This window comes from Balaenoptera borealis (assembly GCF_965194805.1).
Source record: "Balaenoptera borealis genome assembly, chromosome: 16".
NCBI classification, from domain to species: Eukaryota; Metazoa; Chordata; class Mammalia; order Artiodactyla; family Balaenopteridae; genus Balaenoptera; species Balaenoptera borealis.
The window spans coordinates 87,152,468-87,178,567 of NC_138872.1; the positions used below are offsets into that span (position 1 = coordinate 87,152,468).

Genomic DNA, 26,100 nt, shown 5'->3' on the forward strand with positions numbered 1-26,100 from the left:
CAATTCGAACAGTAATAACCTGCCAGGCATTCGTCCTGCTACACCACACTACCCTGTGTGGAGACTCATTCATTTGTTCACCTCATAACAGTGTACTAACACTGTCACACTGTGCTCACTCTGGAACCGGCAACTGCACTAAGCAGTTTAGAGATACTGACTCATTTGATCCTCACCACAATGCTTTTCTCCAATTTATATTTGAGGACACAGGCACAGAGAAGTTATGACTTGCCGGGCACCAAATACCTATTGATTGAGCACCTGCTATGTGCCAGACCCTGTTCCAAAGGACAGAGATACAGCCGTGAACAAAACACAGCCCTGCCCCAGAGAGCTTACATGCTAGACATGGGAAGTTCTTGTAGATCATAAAGGCCAGGGGGCTGGAAAAATAAAGCAGGGCAGGGGGACAGAGTAGATGCCCTTGGAGGTCTGTATGAAAAGAAAGGGCAGGTTATACTTGCTAATAATGTAAATAAACTTTGCAGCCCAACTCGCCTAAAGATCTTCATGATGCACACTGAATACAGTGGCTGCAAACTCTTATTTTTTATTGTCCTGTGGCTACATCAGAACCCTTGAGCCTAAGGTACCGAGATAAGGAAGATGGTTTTCTGAATGCCAGGCGTTCAGAGCTGGCAGACCGTGGACACCGCAGAAGCCCCTTGTCCCTTTCAACGTTAACCTAATAAATATTAATATCCGGCTCTGGTGACTAGTGCACAGGTTCGCATTGCAGCCTCGGCGGCGGCTGGACTGTTCCAGCTCCGCCCCGATCTCCGCCCTACACTCTGGGCGCGCAGCCTGTTGACCCGCCGGGGCTCCCCGAGCACGCTCACGGTCGGCCCGCCTCGCGGGGCGCCGGCCACATCCGGGGCTCGGGGGCCCGCGCGGTTGCCATGGCAGCGGGGTCGCGGCGGGCGCGCTGGCAGGCCCCGAGGCTGCTGGCAGCCAGGCGGTCGGCGGAGCCCCAGAACCGGACGGCCGTACCCGCAGCGCCTAGGGGCGATCGGGCAGCGCCGCCGCCATGTCCCTGAGCACCGGGGAGCCGGCCTCGGAGACGGTAAGCGCGGAGGGCGGGGAGGTCCCCTGGCTGCCTCCCCTCGCCGGGGCGCGGGCTGGAGGAAGGGGGCGCAGGGCCGGCGACCGCCGGTGACTACTGCCATTATTGTTACCGCATAAGAGCGGGCCTCCGGCCCCCGCCCACGTGCGGCTGGCCGGGCGTCGCCGCCCCTCGCCCAGCCTCCAGCCGCCTCTAGTCCCCCGCTCGTCCTTGCACTGGCCGTCGCTTCCAGGAAGCCCTCATGGACACTGCGCCCTCGCTGCTCGGCGCCTGCGAAGCCGGGCCTGTGCCGAGCCAGCGACCGCGGCCCGCCGAGTGACAGAGCTCACTGCGCAAGTGTCCGCCCACCCCTTGCCTCCAGGGCGGGGGACTTGGTTTACCTAGTGTTTCTGGCCCGCCAACCATATGCTGGAGACATCATTGTGGATGAATAAACTGCATTCCAGTGGCGTGGGGTGGGGTGGGGGAGAACAAGGTAAAAAACAGATCATGTCCATCAAGTCAGAAAGTGGAAAGTGCGCTGCAGAAAATAAAACAGCCCATGTAACGGAGGTGGTTTGGGGAGGCTGCTTTAGACTGGGTGCCAGGAACAGCCACTCTGAGAAGTTGGAGTGTCCTGATGTCACTGATGAGAAGGAGGCAGTCTGGTAAAGATCAGAGAGCAGTGGGACCAGCAGGTGCAAAGGTCCTGGGGTGGGAAAGTGCAGTGGTTCCAGGGCCTGAAAGAAAGTTGCTGGGATCTCCTCAAGGGCATGGGTGTGGATGGAAGGGAGCCATGGGCCTGACCATGGAGAGCCTTGCAGGCCATGCACGGAGTTTGAATTTATTCGGGCCACAGTGGGAAGCCTTTGGAGGGCTCCAGACAAAGGGAACTTGGCTCACTTTGCTTCCTTCTCCCAGAGATGGCAGTACCCAGCATGGCTGTACAGAGCTCACCCCAAGCAGGGGCTCAGTGCTGCTGCCACTGGAGCTGCTGAAGTGTCCTACTTGTCCCTCAAGGCACCAAGTCCTGCCTCATCTGGAAGGCCTGCCCGTCTACAGTGGCCTCAGTTACTGCTCCTTCAACTTCTCATATTGTGATTATAAACGTTATTCGTGCCCAGTAGAGAAAATCAATTACCCATAATCTAACTGCCTACAGAAAACCACAGTTAATGTTTGGTGTATTTCCTTCTGACCTTTTTTAATGCATCTTTTTTTTTTCATATGCTTTTTAAAACTTGAGATCATATTTATATTGTTTTGTAACCTTTGCCATTTCATTTATTCCTAGCATCTTCCTGTATCCACACATTTTCAAAAACATGATTTTTAAAATTCTAACTTTATATATATATACATATAACTAAATCACTTCGCTGTACACCTGAAACTAACACAACATTGTAAATCAACTCTACTTCAATTTAAAAAAAAAAAAAAATACATCAAAGACAAATACTGTATCATCTCACTTATATATGGAATGTAAACAGCAAGGATTTACCGTATTGCACAGGGAACTATATTCAATATCTTGTAATAACCTATAATGGAAAAGAATTTGAAAAAATATATGTCTAATATAACTGAATCACTTTACACCTGAAACTAACACAATGCTGTAAATCAACTATACTTCAATTTAAAAAAATTTTTTTTAAAAAACTCTAACGTGGGAATTCCCTGGCGGTCCAGTGGTTAAGACTCCGTGCTTCCACTGCAGGGGGCATGGATTTGATCCCTGGTGGGGGAACTAAGATCTCGCCTGCCGTGTGGCGTGGCCTAAATAAATAAATAAATAAATAATCTCGACAGTTATTCCTCATGCAAAAATGGAAAGATAATATTTTTTAAAAATAAAAATAAAAACGCTAACCTAATAAGATACCCCTATTTTAACTCTCCATTTCCTTGCTTTTACTCTCTTTTTTTTAATTTATTGATTTTATTTACATTTATTATTGGCTGCATTGGGTCTTCATTGCTGCGCGCGGGCTTTCTCTAATTGCGGCGAACCGGGGCTACTCTTCCTTGCAGTGCGAGGGCTTCTCATTCGGTGGCTTCTCTTGTTGCCGAGCTCAGGCTCTAGAGCACAGGCTTCGTAGTTTTGGCGCATGGGCTTAGTTGCTCCGTGGCATGTGGGATCTTCCCGGACCAGGGCTCGAACCCGTGTCCTGTGCATTGGCAGGCAGATTCTTAACCACTGCACCACCAGGGAAGCCTGCTTTTACTCTCTTGTTTTCACGTTTGTGCTGTTAGAAACAATGCTGCTGTAAACGTTCTTGCACATAGAAGCGTTTGTTAAGCCCCTTATACATGCCGGCCTCTGAGGACACAAAGACAAGCTGAGCCCCAGTGCCTTGGTCTCCAGGAACCCAGTCTGTGGAAGAGGCTGGGGCAGGGCTCTTCGGGCATTTAGGAGACTGGCCGCCCTTGGCCCAGGCTAACTGGCGATTTCTCTGCTGAGCTTACGTCTGTTCTCAAGCAGACAAGAACCTCTTGTGAACAGGCACTGTCCAGTCTGTCCAGTCCCCCGAGTCCCTTGGAACACAGCCGCCGCTGGGCTTGCTCGTGAACTTCACAGAGCACTTACCGCGGTGCCAGGGAGCCCACTGTGCCGTGGCCGTGAGCAGGCCCCGCTGGCCAGGGCAGAGCCACAGGGGTGAAGTGGAGCCTGGGCATGGTCCCTGGTGACTTAAGGGCCAACACTTCTAAAAGGGCTCACAGTTTCTAGAGCAAGATAATAAGAGCATTTACAGGGCGTTTACTACTTGTAAGCTTCTCTGTTCCCTGCTCTACGGCTCTCCCTGCTCTAGAAGCCTTTGTCCGCCAGGTCCATCATCTGGGCCCTTCAAAAGTAGTTTCTATTGCCTGCTCTTTCCCCCTGTATATTGGTCACACTTTCCTGTTTCTCTGTATGTCTCATAGATTTTTGTTGAAAACTAGACATTTAGATAATATATTACAGCAACTCCTCCCCAGGGGTTGATGTGGTTTGCTCAGTGGTTCATTTATTTGCCGAGTGACTTGACTGAGCTAACTGTGTGAAGTCGATGTCCCCGCACCGTGCGGCCTCTGTTCCCGTCTCAGATTTTTTCTTGTTTAAATCTTTTAGCCCAACTACCTAGGGGTTACCCTTGGGTCAGCAGAAGCCACTTGTTGGTCAGAGGTTGTGTTTCACTCCCTGGGCCGGTCAGATTTTTGCCCTTAACCATTGAGTGCTGTGTGTGTGTGTGTGTGTGTGTGTGTGTGTAGGCTGCTGTCACAGTTCAGGGGTTTACATTTTTGCCCACGTGCAACGGGGAACTAGCGCATATGGATTTTCCCTCTCCCATCTCTCCTGAGAGGGCATCCTTGGACATGCGTGTGGTTCTCTGGACTTCCGGGGATGTCTGTCACTGTACTTCAAAGTTTTCTTTTTTTTTTTTTTTTAATTTGTTTATTTATTTATTTATTTGTTTGTTTTTGGCTGTGTTGGGTCTTCGTTTCTGTGCGAGGGCTTTCTGTAGTTGCGGCAAGCGGGGGCCGCTCTTCATCGCGGTGCGCGGGCCTCTCACTATCGCGGCCTCTCTTGCTGCGGAGCACAAGCTCCAGACGCGCAGGCTCAGTAGTTGTGGCGCACGGGCTTAGTTGCTCCGCGGCATGTGGGATCTTCCCAGACCAGGGCTCGAACCCGTGTCTCCTGCATTGGCGGGCGGATTCTCAACCACTGCGCCACCACGGAAGACCTGTCATTGTACTTTGAAGCCTGGCTTCCTGGGGCCTGCTCTTGGGTCAGGGTAGTTTATCATTCAGCCAGGGTTTGGTCAGCAGTTGGCCGAAGCCCCAGCACCACCAGGGCTCGTGCCCTTTGGTGGATGTGGGTGCAGCGTGGGGACTGTTTCCGAGTCGGCCCAAGCCTGCTCTGACAGCACTCCGGTGCTTGCCGGCGGCCTCCCTGAGCCTCGGGGCTGACCGCGACCTCAGGAGGGCGCTCTGAGCTCTTCACCTTCTGGTTGCTCTGCCAGTGAGCTCTCTGCTTCGTGACCGTGGAGCTGGGGGCCTCGGGATCGCTCCCCACCTTGTCTTCGACTTGGCAATGGAATCAGGGAGGCGTGGAATTCTCCACTCTCTGGTACAAATACAGTCAGTCCCCTCGGCACAGCTGCCGTCCTGCCTCTCCCTTTGGCGAGGACCTCTGGGCCGCTGCACAGCAGGGACAGCGCAGTGTTTCCCCGCGGTGACACTCCTTCTGGACCTGCCCCTCCCTGCGTGGACCCTCTGCCCTACCAGCACAGGGGCAGACTTAGCCTGCCGCCTCTGGGGTAGAGCTTACACCCTACTTCTGGGAGCTGGGGGCAGGGGATCCACCACCACCCCAGTTGTGTTGACCGCGCCCGCCTGGAGGAGAGCCCTCTGGAGTCCTTTCTATCAGATGGAGCCGGGAAGCCGAGGGGTGCCCCTGACTCTCGACGTTCTTCCCTGGATTTAGCAGATTTCTTTGAATGAATTTTTCCCCATAGCTGTGTGCTTTTAGGTCAGTTTCCAGAAACCGCAAAAGATTGATTGTTTCGTGGCTTCTTCTGTTCAATGGTTGTTTGTTGAGGAGGGGGCCTTCCAAGCTCCTCACCCCACCGTTCTGGAAGGTGCCTCCTGGATGAATGCATTCCTTCCCCGCTTTTACCATATACTAAATCCCCGTTTGTTCCTGCATCTCTTTCTGGACACTGTGTTTTTTTTTCCCCAGTGTTTTAATTAGTATATATTTAATGGTTTGAGAATCCTGGTAGGAGAACGTGTCCTCCTTGTCGACGAAGAAGCTGAGATGCAGAGGGGTGAGGGACATGACCAGCATCGCCGCCCTGCGGATTCCTGACTCACGGTGCATGAACGCGATCTCATGCAGGAATGCGTGGCAGCTCAGATCATACTTGGAGAAGGAAGAATGACTTGGCCGTTAACGTGCTCTGTTGTTTTTTTTTAAATACTGTATATGGTCTCTTTCATGCTGCTGACTGAAGGGGTGGATCTTGGGCTGTTCTATGATTTCAGATACTTATATTTTGCTTCTTTAGTTCCTTCTGACTGGCAGGATGGAGGGTAGCAGAGTTTGAGGGGGACTGACTGGGGGGGAAAGCGATGGTGTGGGTGAGCCCACCTATGAAGACAGAGACCACTTTGTTTCGTTCACCACACACATAACCTCCTTCCCTCGTAGAAACTGCAGGTCCTTAAAAAGTTTTCAAGACTTTATTCAGAACAGAGAAGAGTGACAAGTATTCACAAAAGAAAGTGTTGCTACTTTTCTGTGCAGTTGTTAACAACTCACCTTCATGCTTGGCGGGCTGTCCTTTGTGATGCCAGGGGACCAAGACTGAGCTTTTGACTGGCTTTCCTGATCTCCTACATCGTGTGTATACCAGTTCCCTGCCTTCCTGCCTCAATTTTTTATTTATTTATTTATTTATTTATTTATTTATTTATTTATTTATTTTTGGCTGTGTTGGGTCTTCGTTTCTGTGCGAGGGCTTTCTCTAGTTGCGGAGAGCGGTGGCCACTCTTCATCGCGGTGCGCAGGCCTTTCACTATCACAGCCTCTCTTGTTGCGGAGCACAGGCTCCAGACGCGCAGGCTCAGTAGTTGTGGCACACGGGCTTAGTTGCTCCGCGGCGTGTGGGATCTCCCCAGACCAGGGCTTGAACCCGTGTCCCCTGCATTGGCAGGCAGATTCTCAACCACTGCGCCACCAGGGAAGCCCCTCCTGCCTCAATTTTGCACATCATTTCCATATACTTGGTTCAATGAAAACTTTATAACTATCGTTTGCTATTTATACCTTAAAATGTCACCTGTTTAATGACATCAAAAAACTAATTCAGTGGCTGATTTTTTAAAGATTCTGTTTGTTTGGAACGCACTACCTTCCCCTAGTCCCCCGAATCCAGTCCCCTTGCACGCTTACGCTGGACTCTCCTTGTTTAAGAGGCGCATACCGGAAGGGTGCCCCCTGTTACAGCTGCCCCCTGTCCGTGTGATTGTGCGGCCGTACGTTTTCAGTAAAAGTTCAAGCGGCTAGCAGAACTGTTGCGAATGTACCGATAGTTAACCTTGTAGACAATACACGGGCTTTCCAGAATGCAGTCCAGTCCCGCTACAGCCCTACATGGACTCAGCTACACTCCACACAGCTCGCTGAAACGTAATTACACCGCCACCCGGATACGGCATTATTGGTTCATAATAGGGGCATTCAGTCCTAACTTCAGTATCAGCAGTTTAGGTCAACTGTACAGTATGGTGAAGGGATTTTAGAAATTGTTCTGCTTTCTCTCTTTGTAGGGTTTAAACCTGAGTAAGTGTGTTAACACAGACACATCATTCTCTTGGGAAAGTTCCCTTTTCTCCTTGACATGCTAGTGCTGGTGTTAGTACAGATTTTATTTTACTCCCTGGGCCAGGGCAGATCACTGGAATCAGAAGGTAGGAACCTCTGTACACCCAAATAACTCGTGTACTGATGGATACGTGAATGACTTTGATTGGTTCTCACCAGGATGCAGTCACAGGTTCCTTGTGCTTTGATACAAAGATGAAATCCTTTTATCAAGAACCGTTCGTTGGGGGAGGGATAAATCAGGAGTATGGGACTAACAGATACACGCTACTGTATATAAAATAGATAAACAACGAGGATTTTCTGTGTAGCTCAGGGAACTATATTCAATATCTTGTAATAGCCTATAATGAAAAGAATCTGAAATACGTATATATGTAACTGAATCACTGCTGTACAGCTGAAACTAACACAGTATTGTAAACCAACTATACTTCAATTAAGTTAAAAAAAAAAAAAGAAGCGTTTGTCAATTCTGTGGAGGTGGTGTCGCTAGACTGACAGGCCTGGAGCAGCCCTGCCAGCAGAGTTTTGTTCTGTGTCCCCACCTGTGCCTCCGGATGCGACGGGACAGACTGGCCGCTCCTGCTGTGAGTGTCGTGGGCGGATGGTCTGAGCTGGATGGGGGCTCTGCGGCCGCAGCACGGCCTGGCCCGGCCGCTCCCGCTCTGTCAGGGTGACTGTAGAGCCAAGCTGGCGCCTGAAGCTTTCGCTGTTTGCATCTCTTCCTCCAGGGGGATGACAGCCTGTCTGCAATAACCTTCGACTCTGACTCCGAGACGGTGAGTGCGGGGGAGGGGGCCGTGGCTGCCCGGGTTTCCCCTTCCACGGTACTCACACGCTTACACGCGGCCTCCCCACAAGTGCTGTGTGTAGCGCCCCATCACAAATTCCAAATGCTGCTCCGAGTTTGAAAGGCTCCAAAACCTCAGGTGGATTTGAATAACTTAGATTATGATTTTAAAACTTTTACCCAGAAGTTAGTCGTGAGCTGAGTACTTTTGAGGCTGATGACAAGTTCCTATCCTGTATCTGGGTTTGGCCCGCACTCCCCCCACCCCCAGCCCCCCAATCCTGACACGTAACGGGGGTGGGAGGGGCGGGAGCAGAGCTCCGTGATGCAGTCGGAGGCTGAGGTGTGAGAAAGGAAACCTTGGCAGGTGCTCGCCTCCCAGCAGATAAATTCTAGCCTAACCACAGCACGTAGCCCTGGGGGAAGGCGGCCCCAGCACGTCCCACCGCAGCTCTGGGGACGCCAGGGGCAGCACCCTGGGCCTGTTGTCTGAGACGCAGGACCTCCGCAGAGCTCAGAGTGTTCCCTCCATGCCACTGAGGGCACGGGCCCAAGATGCTCCCGGGAGGAGGAGGGATCTGGACCAATCTCCTGGGGGAAAGTCAGCCTGCACAGAGCACTTCAGTATTCCCACCGGCAGGGAAGTAAGTGGGATTCTCTGTCCGGTGTGAAGCAGATCGGGGAAGAAGGCACGGAAGGGGCCCCCGGGTTCCAGGCGGGCCACTCCTGCTGCACCTTCCCCTCTGCCTCACTCTCAGGTTTCATCTTGCTGAGTCCCCCCTGCGGACAGTCACGCCCCCGTGCTCCAGGGTGGCGTGGGGACAGCTGGTGGTACCTTCAGGGCGGATTTGAGTCGGCACACGTTCGTCTCCGCTGGACGCAGGCTGGGCTGCTGCTTCTGTGTCTGGGGGCGCCTCCCTGTGCCCGGTTCCCTCCTTTGCTTGCACTCTGCTTTGGCCAGTTAATCTACCACCCCCGCCCATTCTGAACACACCGGTGCTTCCTGGTTGGGACCGTTTGGGCTGCTCGAGAAGGCTCAACCTACTTTCCATCGTTTGTTCTTTCTTTCAGAAAGCAAAAAGGAAAAGTTTCCACAAACCTCCCCCTACATCACCGAGTAAGTATGACCAGGCCCCCGTCCCTCAAGTTTCCACAGTTTAACTCAGAAAATGGTGGTTGGAAGCCTTCCTTCCCCAGTGTCCTGCGAGGAAGATCAGGAGCACTTTCTTCTCTGAACCCTTAGGGTCACTGAGGCACGACCCTTCTGCCACTTGGCTCCGTTTCGTGTTGGGACCTCAGGCGCTCACTCCCGGGGTCACCGCCCCCCCGCAGGCGTCCCAGTGGGAGGAGGTCCAGCGAGGGCTGAGGTCCGGAGCGCTCACTGTCCCATTGAGCCCCCCTCCTCCCTCCCACACACACCGTGCTTCTCGGCCTTTCATGTTCTCTTTCTCAAGTCGCCATACGCTTCCCAGCACTGCCAAAGTGAAGAAAACGCAGGATTTATTCCTCGAGACACAAAGCTATTCATCTGGGTGCTATGCTGAATTTTATGTTTCCCGAGGCCTTTGTGATAAACCAAATCCTAGATTGGCTTCCTTTTGCTGCCCACAAGCCTGTGGCCTTGCCTGACTTATTATCTATGCGTGTATGTACAATATGTGTATGCTTACATTTCTTATATACGTAAGTATTTGAAACATACTGTCTTATATATGACACACTCAGAGAATACAAGTGAACTTTCATATTAGCCCAGGAACAACATAATCAGAAAGATAAATTCCTGCAAAGAGAAGAAAGCATGTTTTATATTACAAACAAATACAAGCGTTAGAAAGAAACCATCTAGGGCTTCCCTGGTGGCACAGTAGTTGAGAATCTGCCTGCCAATGCAGGGGACACAGGTTCGAGCCCTGGTCTGGGAAGATCCCACATGCCGCGGAGCAACTAGGCCCGTGAGCCGCAACTACTGAGCCTGTGCATCTGGAGCTTGTGCTCCGCAACAAGAGAGGCCGCGATAGTGAGAGGCCCGCACACCGCGATGAAGAGTGGCCCCCGCTTGCCACAACTAGAGAAAGCCCTTGCACAGAAACGAAGACCCGACACAGCCAAAAATAAATAAATTTTAAAAATAAATAAATAAATAAAAATAAAAATAAAGGAATTCCTTTTAAAAAAAAAGTATAAAGACATATTATACTCTAGTACGTCTTACTTGAAAGTAGAAAAATATTTTAAAAAAATAAAAGAAAGAAACCATCTAGCAATTTGGATTTTGGAGGTCCTGGCTCTCCTTTCGTGGAGAAAATTGAGAATTGACATAAAGTGAAAGTATGGGTGTTTGTGTTTTAAACCTTCTCTTTTCAGAACATTTTGTTTCAGTCCTTCTTGTCTAGAAAGTACCTATGGTAAATGTGAGACATCTCTCATTATTCTTGCTGGAAGTCAAGCATTTCAAGTGTTGAAAATGCTAGTAATCAAATTACTTTTATCTCGATTTCTATAAATGTCAGGATTGTGTTTCACGTAATTTAGGATGGCCAGAACCCCCAAAGCATTAAAACCCCCAAAGAGGTGTGCCGTCACTCAGTGGCTCTGCCCCTGCCCGCCCCCCGCCGTGCTCTCCCCCGGCCATGCCTGACGCCTGTCCCCGCACCAGTGCTTATCCCAGGCACCTTGCTCATCCAGCATGGACACGGCAACAGGACGCTCTGTGTCCCCTCCCTGGGGCACCCCCAGCCTGCCCTCCTAACACTCCCTTAATAGGTGTGCGCCTGTCTGATTTCCGGGCTGTGACAGCAGGAGTCATGCCTGCCCTGTTCACTTCGTAAGTGGTTCTCTTCACTGCCCAGTCCGGGGCCACGTGGGTTTGCAGCTCCCGGCGCGCTCAGATTTTCGGGCCTCACAGCACTCCGAGGATGGCGGCCAGTTTCCGGTCCTTCCACGCCAACAGGTTTCCACCGCCTGCTGCCTTTTTTCTTCTTCCTTCACAGCTCTATCCATAGGCGTACATGTTTGGGAATTCTTACTATTTATCGATAAATCCCATACATTTAGGAGGGAAATGTCGTTTGTGGGTTTTTTCCAATCACTAATTTACCTTTGTAAATGAGCACTTAAATGCACATTTAAAGTTTGGAAGGCCTTCCAAATATCCTGGAAGTGGAGCACGGTGGTCCTGGATGAGTGGAAATGCCTCAGGGTCCAATGTGTCTTTACTCCTTCACCCTAAACAATAATGGGAAATTTTCCATAAATTCTGAAGCCATGGAAAAGTCTTAGAAATTTTAAAAATTAAATGTATTAGATTTAGAATCCCAGGACCTTCTACAGATATAAATTTCTTTGGTATTTAAGAAATATAAGCATGTTTTATGCATAGCTTGGTTTTGCATAAGTTTGCATAATCTCCATATTTCACATAATTAGAGGTAAGATTCCAGATTAAAATATAATTTTAAAACCTTTCCATTGTTTTGATGACAAATTCAAAAATGCCCTGGAAAAATATAATTTTTTTCTCATTTCTTCTAGCCGTTTTACATATCAAGTTCTAAATATTATTACTTGCACGCTGTGTATTGACAACAACATGAAAAAATATTTACAGTGTTAAGTATAAAGGATACAAAGTTGTGTGTTCACTATGACTGCAACTATATAAAAATACATATGCATCTGAAAAAATTGAATGGGAAATTAAGTACTGTAATATTGGTAGAATTTTAGATTCATATTTTAAAATAAATGTCCCGTTATTTCTCTATAATAAAAAGTAAAAAACAAATGTAAGTATACCTACAAATCATAACTATAGTTTTAATTTTTGTCAGAATGTGTTCATCTGGGGTTGTCATGCCCTTGTGAATATTTTGCTTTATCATTTTTGTCTCTCTGAAACACCTGTGTTGAGCGGGCATCGATACTTTGCACCTCTAAAACCACACATTGGCTTTTTAGAGTCGCCTTATCAGTCTAAGCCGAGAAAAGTGGCCTCCTGGAGATCTCTGAGGACAGCGGGGACCGTGCCTCTCGGGAGCCGAATGTCCTTCACGCCCCAGAAGCTGTGGCTGGGAAGCTCAAAGCAAGGTATGTGGTCGCCCGGGAGAAACCCTTCCTGCTCAAGAGGAGTGTCTTAGAAATCTCGGGTGGTGACTCGGCACAGAGCGTTTAATACGACTCGTTTGAGCCGCGCTGTTTTTGATCTTCTCAACGACATCGCGCCTCCCGGCTTTCACACAGCATGTGGTGTGTTTCCTGACGTTTGCCGCCTGGGTCCTGGCTTGTCTGGGCGCCGCGGGCAGTCGTGTGTTGGAGCTGCTCCTGCTGGCTTGAGGAGTTGTGTGAGCTGTCCCACGTCACGCCGGCAGCTTGAGATTGGGTGTGCCGGGGATACGCACACCACGGGAGTGGGCAAACGCCACACATCAGGGCTTTGTTTATTTTGCGGGCCGGTGGCTGGACGTTTCTCACACACCACTGGTCTCCCTAAGCTTTCATCAACCCTGAAGACTGATTATTAGAGACAGCGCCTTCCGTTGTCTCTGCTTGTACCTGTCATATTAAATCCATGCACGTCGAAACCAGGAAGTCTGACCCCAGCCCTGAAATCAGACTTCACCTTGGAGCGTGCATGGACCAACCCCCGCCCCCCAGCAGCACCCCTGACTATTTGACCGAAGCTGAAAGAATGAAGAGGTCAAATCTCAGGTGTTCTGCCAGCCACGGTGAGCACGTTGATGATGACACGGCCACGACTGAGGGAAAGCAGAGCGGAAGGGCGTGGGGATTGGTGGGTGTGCTCTGACAAAGTGAGACCTGGGGCTCCCTCAGTCGGAGTGTCCTGAGGACAGTGACCCCTGAAAGTCCATCCTGCCCTCCTAGAAAGCGGCTTTCCCGATGTGGACAGAGACATCGTCCCGGGCTTCAGTGGTGCCTAGCTCCCTAGACTTAGAGTTGTATTTAAATTTGTTGTATAAACAATCTCAGAAATGAAAACTGCAAGGATAATAAAAACCCCAGATCTCACCGAAAAGAATCGGTTGGTTTTCATGTTTCTGTCTTCCTGTCTGGTCTTACCCACATGCTTCCTCCCTCAGCTTTACTGCTTTTCTTGTCGGCCCTGGCCCCATGGGAAGCACAGAGGAACCTTGTCCTGGTGCCAGGGATGGTCACCTTGCCGCACTGCTAGCTGGCAGCGCTGTTTCAGACTGGTGTGTTTCAGGGTCCTGACCCGTTAGGGATCACATGGAAGCAGAGACCAGTGTATGCTGTACCTACCGTTAGACATAGGACTGGGTGCTGTCATCTGCGTGATGACGTGACTACGTTTGTTTTTGTTTGTCTTTTTATCTGCTTGCTGTTTAAAATCTAAAGACATCACTTCTCCTTTTGACTCCCTCCGTTAATCCTTTTACTCTAATTAAACCCTGTGTTCACATCTTTTAGTTTTCTCTTGCTTCTTCTTTCTATATCAGTACCGGTTTTGGTTTCCTTACTTCTGGGGAAAGAAGTAAAACAAAAAAAAAGGATAATTTCATTAACCTCCAGGTTTCCCTTAAGGTATGGCCAAGAATTCCTTCTACTTTGCAGACAGTCTTTTCAGAGGGTTGTGTGTCTCCCTGCAGGTTATGTTCCTGGGACCCCTGTCTACAGAGAGAAGGAGGACATGTATGACGAGATCATTGAGCTGAAGAAGGTAGCGTTTCCCTCTGTTCTCTGTTGACTTTAAGCGGGAAAGCCCTTGGTAACGTGGATGGAAAGTCACACCTGTGCTGGGATGTGTCATGTGGGAAGAATAGGAGCTGTAGAGTGACAACTGAGTTTACACCCTGGCTCGGTGCCTGAGCAGTGGGGCGACACTGGCTCACGGAGGGCCTCGAGCCCGCTGTGAGAGGAGCCTGGACATCGGTTAGAGCCCGCCGTGCTCTGCTTCTCCAGCCCCCGTGGCGGACAGCACTCGGGGAGGGCTAGATTAACTCCGGTCCCTCTGCGCCCTGAGACTTGGCCTTATGATAGGTCTTTTGGTGTTATTATTATCAATAACTTCCCGTTTGCGTAATTCTTTGGCGTTAAGGGCATTTCACAGGCCTGATCTCAGTTGATGCCCACAAGGGCCCCGAGAGAGAGGTCATAGCCTTGAGATTCAGAGAGGTGAGTAGTCTATCCAAGGTTAACCAGTAGTAGAACCAGGATTTCAATCAAGGTCATCTGCCACCCGTCCCCTAAGGCACAAACTGCACTGCAGTAAATGACGTCATCCTCATCTGCTTCACCGTCACCGCGACACCACACCGGTCTTTAGCAGCCACACGTATTCTTGTGCCGCTGGAGAAGCGACCGGGGTTCCTTCCCTTCCATCACGAGTCTGTTCACAGACCTGCCGTCCCCACCCCACCCCCGCCCCGGCCAGCTGAGCCGCGTCCGGAGGGCTGTGATCAGTCTGGGCAGCAGAGGTTAAGCAGGGCGTTGGCGGCCAGCGTGCCCAGAGCACGTGAGGAGTGTAGAAGCCATCTCGCCTGAGGGGCACTGGGCCAGGGCCCGTGGACGGGACCCAGCCTCACCCGCGGGAGCTGCACAGCAGTGCAGGGCCCGCCCGATGAGTCAGGACGTCCGTGTCCTGAGACGCGTTAAGCGAATCGGGCGCCGCAGGGAGGGTTGCCGTCTTGGTGAGGGGACCGAACCGCGTGAGCTCCGAGAGCCCTGAACAGTCGCCGCAGCGACATTCTCGGGAGGAAGCTGCCTGGGGCCAGAAACGGGTCTCCGGGTAAAACGATGCTGACTTCACTCAAACTAAATAAGCCGAGGCTTCTCTTCAGAGAGGAGGGAGTCTTATCTTCAAGACTCTGTCGCTCTGGGAGCTGGAGCGTCAGGGTAGTTTTTCTCGGGCGGGTAATGCCTCAGTTTCCTGTTGAAAAATGGGGATAATCATAATACAATTTCACAGGGTTTTGTGAGGATGCGACAAAATAATCCATGAAGGGGCTTTAGTACAGGGTTTTTAGCTGTGCTAAGCAGGGAGAATAGGGAAAAGTGAGTGCACTTTTCTGGAATCCATATTTCTGGAAGCAGAATTCCCGGTATTGGATTTCTTATCTGTCCCAGTGACCGTACATTAATTGACTAATTCACTAAACACTTGCGAGGGCCAGTACCTCTCCTGCTGGCTGTGGCCATGTGGCCGACTCCCCAGGCTTCCCTCAGTGGGACGCACACTTTGAATTGTCTTTCCAGTGCGGGGGGCTGGCTGTGTTCAGACATTTCAGACTCTCTTCTGAGCACTATGAGTCCCTTGAAAGGAGAAGGACTTCTCCGAGATAACTGGCTAATTTGGGTGCAGGCTGGTGCTGGAAGCCGGTTAACCACGGCACTAGCTGACCCGTGTGGGCATTTCCAGATGAGGCTTACGAGCGCTGGCTTAACCTTACGCTTTTCAGGCTGTGGGGTTTCCCGGACTAGGGAAAAACTTTTTCAAGTGAGGCCGTTGAAAACAAACTTTAAAAATAACCCTACCATCACCATTTCATAAAAGAACTATACATGTCCGAAATAATAGGAAGGGCATAATTTCAAAACACAAGATAGTGGTAAAAATTGAATAAACTTAGTTTTATGAAAAACTGACAGTCTTTCCTCTAAGTTCACCACAGACTGGTGAATAGTTCATCCCCAGGTAGACGTTTGGGAACCACTGCTCTGACCAACTGAGCCTTAGTTGAGGATAAGAATTTTAAATGGACATCAGGCTATGATGGTATGTGGTGTGAAGAACATGGGCTTTGTCACACGGACGTGGAGGAGAGCATGTCACGTGGGCACCTTCCAGAAGTGCTGCTGGCAGTATCGATTGGTGGAGCAGCGTTTGTCTGTGGCAGGGGTGCTGCTGGCATTGTGTGGGGCAGAGTTCCTGGTTGCCTGGGTAGCCCTGCACCTAACGGGGCGTTTACCCCCCGGCCCAGCCTTCACTGTGACGTCCAGACCTCCCTCCCCCACTGCACACGCAGCGCCCTGGTTGGGAAGTAGACAGCTTTTAAAACACCTCTCCAACTCAGTGTTTCACCGGGATGTGTGTGTGTGCACGGTGTGTGTGTGTGTGTGTGTGTGTGTGTGTGTGTGTGTGTGTGTGGTCCTTCTTTCCTTCAGTCACTACACATGCAAAAAAGCAATGTGGATCTGATGAGAACAAAGCTTCGGCGCTTAGAAGAGGAGAACAGCAGAAAGGACCGGCAGATAGAGCAGCTTTTGGATCCGTCCCGAGTAAGTTCCTGGCCCTGCACGGCGGTGCCCCGAGGCAGGCGTGGGGCATCACCGGCTCCTCTCAGCAGGCCAACGGGGGGGCTAGACCACGTCCTGTCTTCATTCCTCAATCTACTTACTGCAGGGCCCGGATTTTGTTCGGACGCTGGCAGAGAAAAGGCCTGATACTGGCTGGGTGAGTATAATCTCCAGCAAAACACATAACCTGTCCATTGAAATCTTACCTTCAAAACAGCCTCTAGAGAGATGCCTTTTCTCTAAACCACTCATACCAGAGGAGGAGCAGATTAGGGGAAGGGCTCGGGACTTCCTGAAACCCTTCTCCACGAAGCCGTAGGGATTACAAGAAGATGCTGGGGGGCTCTTGGTGGGAGTGGGAGGGAGGCTGAACAGGCTTAGCACAAAGGCCGAAAATACATTGTAGAAAAAGGTAGTCACAGTGGGGGACTTACCCCGTCACACCTAAAAAGCACACATCAGGCTTAACAAGTGATACTGATTTAAGACAGAGAAACAAAGCAGGAATAGAATTAGGACCTTAAAGCACATACAAACCCCTCTTGTATGTTATGTAATAATACATAACAGATTGAATGAAGCAAAATTATGGAAAATGGAGCCATTATGATTAATGCTATGGCAATAAACTATAGCAGTTGGAGAAAAATGTATCACAATAAACCTCATATGAGTCAAGGAAGTACATTTTTTAAAAAGATCTGACATGCTAAAAGAAAACTGGAAAGGATCCAATTTTGAGATTATTGAACACAAAAATCACATTAATGATGCAATTAATAATGGGTTTGATAACATAAACTTAAAATTTATAAAAAAACCCCATAAGACTACAATGGAAAATGGATCAGTATATAATGGGTGAGGGGGGAAGACTTGATTGATCAATAAAACAGTTTTTATCCAGAATATGCAAAGAACCTATACTAATGTATAAAGAATAAAGGCAGTCTGTTCTGAATAAATGATTACAGCCTAGTTCTGTGCCTACAGTGGCACAAAGTAAATACTTAAGTGCTTGAGAACGAATCAATGTGTTTTTCATAAGAAATAGTTTTTAAATAATAGCCACTCTTAAACACTGTATAGTTGTACAGTATGCATGTACAGAATCTCATTTGATTTTTTTGTAATAGGGACTTCAATCCCCATTTTTAAAATCAGGAAACTGAGGTTAAGAGATTTGCCCAAGTTGGGTTCATAGTGAGTGACCGTCGGCCCTGAAGGCCGGGATGGTGTGACCATGCGGGAGCCACGGTCTGTAACACCGCGCCCACCACTTGTCTAACAATGCTCTTTTTAGGACTATGTCTTGAGAAAAAAATCCAGTACTAAAGGCTGTTTGCACAAGATATTTACAGCTGCCCAATTTGGGGGGAAATTGAGGAGGAGCCACTCAAAATTAGAATACCGCTGTAACAAAACATCTTCAGAAAGATTTTTTTTTTTTTTTTTGGCCTCACTGCGTGGATTGCAGGATCTTAGTTCCGCAACCAGGGATCAAACCTGTGCCCCCTGCAGTGGAAGTGCAGAGTCCCAACCACTTGACCGCCAGGGAATTCCCCAGAAAGAAATTTTTAAAAAATATAAAACAGCACAGCTAAGTTCAGAAATGTCTACATTGTTAATTTGGGTGAGGATGTTGAATTCTGTAAGTAATGGATGCTTTTATAGAGAAAGGGCTCTTTGTATTTTTGTTGTTCTGTTGCTGTGTGGGGTTTTTTTTGTGTTTGGTTTTTTGTTTTTGTTTTTTTGGCCACGGTGCACAGCTTCCAGGATCTTAGTTCCCCGACCAGGGATTGAACCCGGGCCACAGCAGTGAAACTGTCAAGTCCTAACCACTGGACCACCAGGGAGCTCCCTGGGGTATTTTTGTTTTTGGGGGGGTTTTTTTGTTTTAAATATTGTATTTATTTATTTATTTTGGCCTTGTCGCGTGGCATGCGGGATCCTAGTTCTCTGCAGGGATCAATCCTGCACCCCTGCAGTGGAAGCGTGAAGTCTCAACCACCGGACCACCAGGGAAGTCCCCCCTTTTTTTTTTTTTAATTAAAGTTGATTAAAAGTAAAAATTCTAGATCATAGGGTACGTGCAGTTTTCACTCTACTACCCTTTGCCAAATCACCCTTCAGAGTGGCTGTGTCCTGTGACTGAACATTTCTGCTTGACATCACCTGCCCTCAAGAAACACTTGCAAAAAAAAAAAAAAAAAAGAAACACTTGCCCTTGTGCACAAGGAGGACCGGCCGGGGGTTTCTGTAATAGCAAAAGTGGCTTACAAGTTAAGCATCTATCAGTAGAGGAACGGGTAACTAGAATAACATAGATCTGTAGGAACTAGCGGGGACAGATCACCAAGACGGCCTATTGAGTTTTGAAAAGAACAAGCTGCAGAATGACATGTGGGGGGCACCATTTGTGTAAACAACAGCGAAATGCCAGACTTTCGGGGCTGTGCACGCGTGTGTGCGCGTGTAATAAGGCCTAGAGAATACGCAGGAAGTTGATAACAGTATTTAGTTGATAGGGGTCAACTCAAAGGGTATAGTGTCATCTATAATTTTTTTTCAAGAAAATGTATTCATGTATTACTAGTATAATTAAAAATTACCTTAAAATCCAGTTAAAAAGTTGTTTGACTCTTCAAAGGGAAAGAAAGGGATGTTCTTTCGGGAATATAGGGTGTTGTCTCCCAGAGTGCCACATGAGCAGAGAGCAGGAGGCATCGAGACGGAAGGGCGTCTCACGGCCTCTGTCCGGCTGCCCGGCCTCCTCCAGCCCCGCTCCCCCCCAGGGGCGTGCTGGGGACCGGGGTGTCCTGGGCGGGCTAAGCTTGCTGAGCTTTGCATCTAGGGACTGAGGTGGCTTCCTCGAAGCTAACCGTGCAGCGTCCTGTCCTTCCTCCAGAGGGTGGGTGTGGAATGGGATGGAGGGGAGGGTGGCACCTTTCGAGCGGGAGCACCCCCCGTGCCCCCACTCACCGGCCCCTCTGCTCTGAGCGGGCAGGACAGCCTGGCCCTGTCTCTCCAGCTGAGTCTAGAAGAGACGCCAGCACTGATGGGGAGGAGAGTTAAGTGCGAAGGCGCTCTGGCAGGAGGCTGTGCAGGTGCTGCCGGGTCAGCGGGCAGGGGACACCCAACCCCCCCCCCGGGGGAGCCCCTGGGGGGAGGGGGAGGCCAGGGCCGCAGAGACGCCAGCTTGACGCGTCGTGTTCCCTTGGCAGGTGGTCAGTGGGCTAAAGCAGAGGATCCTCAAGCTCGAGCAGCGGTGCAAGGAGAAGGACCACACTATCGAGTACGGAGCCACTGGGGGGCCGGCCGGGGTCGGGGGGCGGGGCACAGGCTCAGGAGGGGCCCGCTGGGCGCGCACCTGGCCTGCCTCCGGCCCCGCGTCCACACCCGCTGCGCCCTCAGCTCCAGCTTCCGTTCCCACCCTGCTGCCACGTCTGTGTCCAGCACCGCCCCTTCCACCCGCCCCTGAGGAACAGTGCTCCCCTCTCCTCTTTTCTGGCTCCTGTTCCGCTGAAGAAGTGCTTTCTCTCCTTGGTCTTCTGTGGTCACTTGTCGGCTCCAATATGAATGGTATAGACCTTGATGCAGGCCCTTAATGCTTGGACATCTCCCCTCCCTGCTTCTCTCGCTGTCACGCACTATCGTGGTGCTGTTTTTAGAGCAGCAATGCAGACTCCTTTCCTGCTGTTTTATCACAGAGGAGAGCCTTTCCTAGCTGTGTTTGAGTTTACTTAAGGAAATCTGACTTTTCACTTTCTGTTGTATCCTCTTTATACAATAGAACCTCCCTCCTTTGTTTCTTGCTGGAATCGTCAACTTTAAAATTTTTATCATTTGCCGATTTCTTCTGTGTCTCAGAATCCTGAACTCTGTAACTTTACTTTCATTTCTCTGTTAGAGCCTTTTCCCTAAAGTCTGTTAAGTGTTGAGAACAAGGAGAATTATACAGACAATACGACTCGAAAAAAATGATTCTCTTTCCTTTAAAGAACTATTCCCCCCACCTTCCCCAAAGATGACTCGTCCCGTCTAACCCTGAGGTCTGTCTTCACAATTACTGCGGTTTTTAAAGACAGGCCCTTGTTAGCAAAGAATATCCACCGGGGGTCGGTTACCTCACCCTGGAAAGGGGCAGGTCCAACAGGGAAGGGCCCTGTAGGTGTGAGAATTCTCTCGTCGGCCCCAGCTGAGGGCCGGCTCAGGCTTCGCTTCCCAGCCCAGTTCTCTTCCAAAGCCCATCCTTCTGCCATGTTCCGGGAAACAGGCTTCCTCTGGCTCTGCCCGGGAATGCTGGCCCTGCCATGTCAACTCTGAACTTGGGTTTTTAGCAAACTGCAGACTGATATGAAGACCACTAACTTGGAGGAGATGAGGATCGCCGTGGAGACGTATTACGAGGAGGTGCGTGCCCTCCTGCCCGGGCGGGGGGCGGGGTTGGAGGGTGGGGGGCCAGCTGCACCGAGGGGCCCTCTTCTAGTTCATCTTAACTTGAACGCACATCAGCAACTTAGTGCTCACTTCCTGCCACTGGGCAGAAATCAGGAATCGTTGCAGTTTTTTCATTTTGTATTAACTGCATTTTAATTTGGTGTTTACAGATTCATCGGCTCCAGACTCTCCTGGCAAGTTCTGAAACGACAGGAAAGAAGTATGATCCTCTCCTTGGGAGCCATGTTTCATACGTTGTTTTCATGTTAAACTGCTGTCAGAGCAGGGTAGGCCTTACGTGGAACCCGCAGACACTGCCCTGACTTTGAAGCCTTGCTGGCACCTGCGCCCATGTTACTCATGGCTAGAGCTGGCGTGTTTCCCTTTGGGATGTTACAGACGTGCCCTCACAGTTGCCATGTGCTGCCCACTGACAGCACAGTCGGTGCTCTGGGCTTTCATTGTTCGTACTACTTCACAGCTTCCAGCTTAGAATTAGAAAACACTGTTTTTCAAAGCAGATCTTCCTTTTCGGAAGACATTTAGTACCAAGTACAAGTTCGTCTTGCCAAATAAGTTTACTAGGAGAGACATCAAAGTTTCCTTATCTCGTGGATTTTCCCTTGTCCCTTTCCCAGGTGATACCAGGCTTTCAACAAATTAGGAAAGGAGGGATCCCTTATCTTAGATTTGGTTGTGTCACCAGCCTCTGCAGTGAATTACTGACATTTATTGAGCGTTTACAATGTGCCAGGCATGGTCTTCCCTTTTTTCCTTTCCCCCTACTATAAAATGAGGGCTGGTCGGGACTTCCCTGGTGGCGCAGTGGTTAAGAATCCGCCTGCCAATGCAGGGGACACGGGTTCGAGCCCTGGTCTGGGAAGATCCCACATGCCGAGGAGCAACTAAGCCCGTGCGCCACAACTACTGAGCCTGCGCTCTAGAGCTTGTGCGCCACAACTACTGAGCCTGCGTGCCACAACTACTGAAGCCCGCGTGCCTAGAGCCCATGCTCTGCAACAAGAGAAGCCACCTCAATGAGAAGCCCGCGCACCGCAACAAAGAGTAGCCCCCTCTTGCCACAACTAGAGAAAACCTGCGCGCAGCAACGAAGACCCAACGCAGCCAAAAATAAATTAATTAAATTAAATAAAATGGGGGTGGCAAACTTTCTGTAAAGGGCCAGAGGAATTACAGTCGATTCCCATTATTCACAGCGTTATGTTCTGTAAAGTGTCCACGAACACTGAATTGGGAAATGGTGAACCAGTGCTTCTAGGGGAAGCACGAAGTTCTGTTCCTGAGACCCTCTGGTCACAGCTTTCCCCATCACCTGACCAATATACAACCCGCCTTCACGTGTGTTTCTGTTTAAAGGCACCTTATTTAGTGTCTGTTTGTTGGTTCGTTAACACTGAACTCTTGACCAACTGTGCTGTGACTCAGGCCTGAACGAAGCTCTGACACATGTGGTTCCTCCCTGAGCTGTGTCACAGCCTCGTAGCAAGTAAGAACTATGCTGCAGGGGACCACTGAGAGTGGCGAGATCAGCAGAAAGCACAAAACCGTGAAAAGACCTCGAAATCCACCCTGTGGATAGGACGAGATCTGAGACCAGATGCGGATGGCGCTTGTTCCCCCAGCCGGGAGTGAGCCCGCCTGCAACTCAGACCCTCGTCCACTCTGCCCGTGAGGGACCGCAGAGTGACCGCAGAGGCACCGCAGGCATTATTTGGGGGTTACAGATACGTTTTAGTGAGTAGGCGAATTTGCAAATACGGATTCTGTGAATAATGGGGATTGACTGTATTTTAGACTTATTTTGCAGAATAAAAGGCAAGATCAAAACTATTATCTAAGTATTTATGGAACAACAGAGAAAATAAATTTCCACAAGTTTTTTAGTGATCCTGTTTAACGTCCATTGCTAATGACTGAACACAGTATTTTGTTACACAGGCTCGCTGATGAGAGGAACGGATAGCAGTCTGCTTGTCCGGGCTTCAGAGTTAGTGTTCCCTGTTTAATCGCAAACGTCCATCCGCAGAAACCACGCTGGGCGCCCGGGCTGCCGAGCGCCCACCCCTCACTTAGGACGCGTATTAAACCAGTTCAGGCACCAAACCGTAGCCGCTTGGTCTCGTTCCTCCTAGGCCTCCAGCGGAGAAGAAAATCGGCCTTAAAAGGCAGAAAAAAATGAGCAGCGCCCTCCTGAGCTTGTCCCGGAGCGTCCAGGAGCTCACGGAGGAGAACCAGAGCCTGAAGGAAGACCTGGACCGCGTGCTGAGCAGCTCCCCCACTGCCTCCAAGATAAAGGGTACCTGCTCCCCAGAGCCGCCAAGGGGGGAGGCGGGGGTGGGGACGCCAGGCGGGGCCCCGAGATGCGGGCGGCCGCGGCCACAGGGGAGCTGTGGCCCTCCTTCCCCCGTGCGCCCCGGGGCAGCGCTGCTCCAAGGTGTGCTGCAAAGCGGCGGGAGCCTGCTGAGCGCCAGGGGCCGTTCTAGACGCTGAGCTAGAGCAGTGAAGGCGCGCTGGCTGAGACGAGAGGCCAGCAGGTCACATGCCGGCCAACTGGTAAGAGCGCTGGTCAGCGGGCCACGGCGGGGAGGAGGAGGGGGCCGGGGGGGGCACCAGCAGGCGCAGAGCCCCCGAGTGTCCCGGTGCGTCTGAGGCCGGGGGCCCAGCCTGCGTACGCGCTGGCCGTGGACACAGAGGTGAGGGCGGGGGAGAACAGGGCCCTGCAGGCCACTCAGGGGACAGAGGGCTGGAGCAGGGGTGGGAGGGTCTGCCTCGTCTCTCGAGGACCCCCTGCTCCTGTGCTGTGTGGATACCGTGTAGGAAAGGGCCTCGCAGGGGCCGCTGGTGGCCTGGCCCAGGTGGCACAGCAGTGGCGAGAGGTGGCCAGGCTCCGGTGCCCGTGGGGAGTGGGTGCAGCCCGTGAGGGACACGGGGGTCCGGGTCCGCAGCCTTTCTCTGGGCTACTGAAAGGCAGGCAGGGGTGGGGGACATGGAGCGAGCGTGCCGGGGGGGTGGGTAGGTGGCCGGTGGAGGTCGGTGCGTCGGTGCGTCGGGGGTCGGGCGGGGGCCTCGGCAGGAGGACCGGTCCTGGAGGCCGTCGGGGACCAGATGACCCGGCGAGAGTCCGGTCACCCAGCGAGCGAGTGGGGGGAGGGTGGACCAGCTGAGCCGCTTGAGGGGCTGCCAGGGGCGTGTGGGTGCCGGGGAACACGCTGGTGGCCCAGGCGCTGGGCCCGAGGCCGGGGCCTGGCATGTGGCGGAGTGGACTTGCTGGTGGGCTGGAGAAGGGCCGCCTTGGCAGGCTGGTGAGGCCAGAGCCCAACGGGGTGGAATCGGGAGAGAAGGCCGCACTGAGCCCTCTCCCGACCGTTTGTGTCGGTGAAGCCGCGGTGAAAGGGAACAGACGTCGCCGTGGAGCCACCCTCGGCACCGCAGGTCTGCCGGGCGTGGGGCCGCCGGCCGTGGGGGCCAGCCTGTGGAGGGGACGCCGTCGGGCCGTGCTCCAGACGGGAGGTCCGGGCTGAAGGGGCCCGTCGGGACGGCTGTACGAAGGGCGCCCGTCACACCCCGCTGTTCCACCAGGCTCTGTGGAGTGGAGCAAGCCCCGGCTGCTTCGGCGGATTGCAGAGCTGGAGAAGGTGAGTGTGGTCCCGCCGCGGCACCTTCCCTGCTCAGGACCTGCCTGTGCGAGAGCAGCGGGTCTTAGAACACGGGACAGACGTAGCGCCACTCCCAGGACTTACGCAGGGAGTCGGGTCGCGCTGAACGTGTAAACGGTGGCCGTCTGTCCGCAGAGGGCACGCAGACACGCTGGCAAGAGGAGACTCTTACGGGTCCGGACGAGACCTAAGGGCGTGTCATGCCTGTCCCTCGTGTCACAGATGGCAAAGCGTGGTCACACGACACACCGAAACGTTTCAGGCTCTCGTGGACACCCGTCGCTGGGTGCGTAGGATCCCAGAGCCTTTCAGACGCCCAGCCTGCCGTGCACATGGGGGCTTTTTACTGCCAGTCACTTCCCAGACTGTGTTTCTCACCACTCGTACAGTATTTGAATTCACAGAAAACTGTGCATCCGCACTTTGCCAACCAGGAAAGTTAGGAAGTTAACGTTTCCTCACATCCCCCATGTGAATTTGCAAATGTAGTCAATCTGATTCTGCTGAAATGGGTCAGAAGCGTCCCTGCCTTTTGAGTACTGGTACCGTATCAAGTTAGAGCTGTCAGTTGTTTGGCTGAGCAGAGTAAACTTAGAGGGGAACAGTAAAAAAAACAATAATTTCACGTATTTACAAAGCAGAAAACTTAAGAAGTGTCTATAAATTGTGGGTAGTTGAAGAATACAGCTTGTTAGGAAAAAAGGGCAGCCGGAGGTGGTCCAGAAGCCAGTGGGGCGGCGCTCTTCTACGCGGAGAGATGCTGATATCAGTGGGAATCTGGAGGTGCTCAGTGCCTCCAGCTGGCAGAGCTGGATCGTCTTTGACGTGTGAAAGCGCAGAGGCTGAAGATTCCAGACGTCCTAGGGAAATAACAGGGTAAACGAGCACAAAGAGAAGCAGTTTACGAGTTCACGTTCCCTGCCCTCTGCTCTCTGTTTATTACAGCACCTGCCCCATCCCGGCTGCGTCTGCGTGCTCCCTGCTCCAGGGGAAGAGGGTTCTGGGGTGGGGGGTTGCCCTGCCATCGCCCCCAGGACTCTGGTGGAGCAGAATTGTCCCCGATCAGCGTCCCAGGTTTCTCAGATCCCACGCAGAGCTCTTCCCATTCCCTTGCTTGGGATGAGTTTCCCCTTGGCCACTGTCTCTTTCCTAGGAAAGTAGAGTAAGAAATAACGTCTAACAGATGCCTGTGTTGCCTCCAGAAAATAAGTTTGATGGAAAGCCCCAAATCCCACGCTTCAGAGGTGGTCGGGTCTACCCCGCCGGCTCACTCGGCGTCCAGCCCCACGGTGCACCGGCAGCCGCGCCCCGACCGCCAGGAGGAGAGCGAGCGACTGCGGGGGGTTGTGAAGAGGCTGAAGGGCGAGCGCAGTGCCCTACAAACCCAGCTGCAGGAGCGAGAGTACGTTGTCCCGCACAGCTGGCGCCCGGCCCCCTCCGGGAGAGGTCCTGCTCCCGTGACTTGCGTAGTTGCTGGACTTGAGCTGTTCTGGGG

The 26,100-nt window shown here is 51.5% G+C and overlaps 1 protein-coding gene across 6 annotated transcripts in view; it reads left to right on the top strand.

Moving 5' to 3' along the window:
• Positions 1-782: 782 nt before the first annotated feature.
• IQCE (IQ motif containing E) overlaps positions 783-26,100 on the top strand; it is a 41,347-nt gene continuing 16,029 nt past the window's right edge. For 3 of the 6 annotated variants that reach the window (XM_082360961.1, XM_082360964.1, XM_082360965.1), the window contains exons 1-13: positions 786-1,066; positions 8,156-8,203; positions 9,286-9,331; positions 12,175-12,303; positions 13,842-13,912; positions 16,357-16,470; positions 16,595-16,645; positions 19,713-19,783; positions 20,829-20,901; positions 21,099-21,148; positions 23,082-23,245; positions 24,529-24,584; positions 25,808-26,007. In XM_082360961.1, coding sequence (XP_082217087.1) covers positions 1,031-1,066; positions 8,156-8,203; positions 9,286-9,331; positions 12,175-12,303; positions 13,842-13,912; positions 16,357-16,470; positions 16,595-16,645; positions 19,713-19,783; positions 20,829-20,901; positions 21,099-21,148; positions 23,082-23,245; positions 24,529-24,584; positions 25,808-26,007 — 1,109 coding nt within the window. In that variant the 5' untranslated portion in view covers positions 786-1,030. Of the gene's footprint in view, positions 1,067-8,155; positions 8,204-9,285; positions 9,332-12,174; positions 12,304-13,841; positions 13,913-16,356; positions 16,471-16,594; positions 16,646-19,712; positions 19,784-20,828; positions 20,902-21,098; positions 21,149-23,081; positions 23,246-24,528; positions 24,585-25,807; positions 26,008-26,100 lie in introns of all 6 variants that reach the window. The other 3 variants (XM_082360962.1, XM_082360966.1, XM_082360963.1) reach the window with 3 other exon arrangements.